Source organism: Aptenodytes forsteri, unplaced genomic scaffold (genome assembly GCF_000699145.1).
Source record: "Aptenodytes forsteri isolate BGI_AS27 unplaced genomic scaffold, ASM69914v1 Scaffold50, whole genome shotgun sequence".
Lineage (NCBI taxonomy): Eukaryota > Metazoa > Chordata > Aves > Sphenisciformes > Spheniscidae > Aptenodytes > Aptenodytes forsteri.
Genome location: NW_008795126.1, coordinates 132,924 through 134,491, shown reverse-complemented (window position 1 = coordinate 134,491; position 1,568 = coordinate 132,924). Strand labels below are relative to the sequence as shown.

The window sequence follows — 1,568 nt, the reverse complement described above, 5'->3', positions numbered from 1 at the left end:
TTCCCAGGACACCTCTCCCAGCCTGGCCTGACAGCCCTTCCCGCTAATCCGTAGGTGGAGCTCTTCTGTCATCTTTTTCTGCTTATGTTGCTAAGTAGTACCCAGAAATAGCTTCCCCGGGAGGAAAAAAGTGCCTCCCTCAGCAGCTTTTGCCAAAGGTGCAATGCTCCGAGCATCCTTTGAAGAGCCAAAGCTGGAGGGCTTCGCCCCAGGGCTGCTCGAGGCGGGTGCGCTGCCCCTTCCTCTGTCCCCCTCCCTACCGCAGCGCCGTGAAAAGGGGCCAAAATATCTCCCCTCGCTCCGCTGGCCCCCTCGCCGGCTGACGGCCGCTCGTTCTCTCTTTTCTCCTCTCCAGGTCTGAAACGATGCGGCAGAGCCCCACCGGCGCTTGGGACCCCGCGCCGCCCCGGCCCCCGGGAGCCGCTGCTCCTCTCACCGCCCCGGTGCCCATCGGCGGAGGACCATGCCCGTGACGGAGGGACGGCAGCTCGCAGTGGGACGGGAAAACGGGGCTTTCTAGCCTTTCCCCGCCCCTCGGTATCATGACTGGAGAGACCCAGCATGTTTACACCATCGGCGATACTGAGGCCGGCCCCAAAGACCCCGACAAGGACTTTGGCTTTGAAGGCTGCGGGGAGAAGGATGGGAGGGCGCTCGGCGGGGAGGGCACGTCCCCCTTCCCTGGCCCCAAGGACAAGGACCCCCCCAGCCAGCGGGAAGCCGTGATCCGGCCGCAGCAAGCGGGAAAGATCGACTTCAAATCCCTCCACCGCAAACCCAAGTTTGGGAACGACGGCGCCTGGGGAGAGGTCAAGGGCAGCCCCCAGTCCCCCCCGGGGAAAGGTCGAGCCCGCGAGCGCAGCCGGCGCTCGGGGAAGGGCGAGCGGGGCCACCATCAGCTTTACCGGCTCAGCATCGCCGGCACCCGGCCGAACCCCACCATCGGCATCGCCTACCCCCAGCAGAAGGTGACCCCCCCGAAGAAGCCGGAGGCGAATCGTGGCCCAGTGGCCGGCAGCTACCGCTTCCACGTGCCCAGCATCCCCCAGCGCGAGGCCGAGCTCCGGCAAGAAGACCTCAGCTTCGGCCGCTGCTTTCCTGATGCCGCCACCGGCCGTACCTCCGCCAACTATACCTCACAGCCCGCTCCCCGCCACGGCCCCAAAGGGCAGCCCCCCGCCACCGGCATCCCCCTCAAGAGCCCCGTCACCAATGGGCAGCTACATTATTTAGAGTTTCAGGCAAACGGGGCTGACTCCTGGCCTTCCCCGGAGAAGAGCTTTGCCGGTGCTAGCTACGGGGTCTCGGTGCAGAAGCCCAGCTCTTTCCCCGAGGGCGGCAAAGCCGGAGCCCACGGTCTGGGGGCTTTGCCATGCCAGTACCCCTTCCAGCTGCTGCACGACTCGGGGAAGGAGCCGTACCGCAGCGATGCGGGGAGCCAGGAGTACCTGGACGTGGGGCTCGCCGCCGGCCAGCTGGCTCACGGCACCTTCGCCTTCCACTCATCCTCCAGAGAGTGGCAAGAGGAGGCGCTGAGTGGCGGCTCCTACGAGACCATGTCCCCCGAG

At 66.2% G+C, this 1,568-nt stretch overlaps 1 protein-coding gene across 1 annotated transcript in view; it reads left to right on the top strand.

The window, feature by feature from the left end:
• Window positions 1-542: 542 nt before the first annotated feature.
• ZNF469 (zinc finger protein 469) overlaps window positions 543-1,568 on the top strand; it is a 13,613-nt gene continuing 12,587 nt past the window's right edge. Inside the window, 1 exon segment of the mRNA XM_019471534.1 lies at window positions 543-1,568. This exon segment is cut by the window's right edge and continues 30 nt beyond it. Coding sequence (XP_019327079.1) covers window positions 543-1,568 — 1,026 coding nt within the window.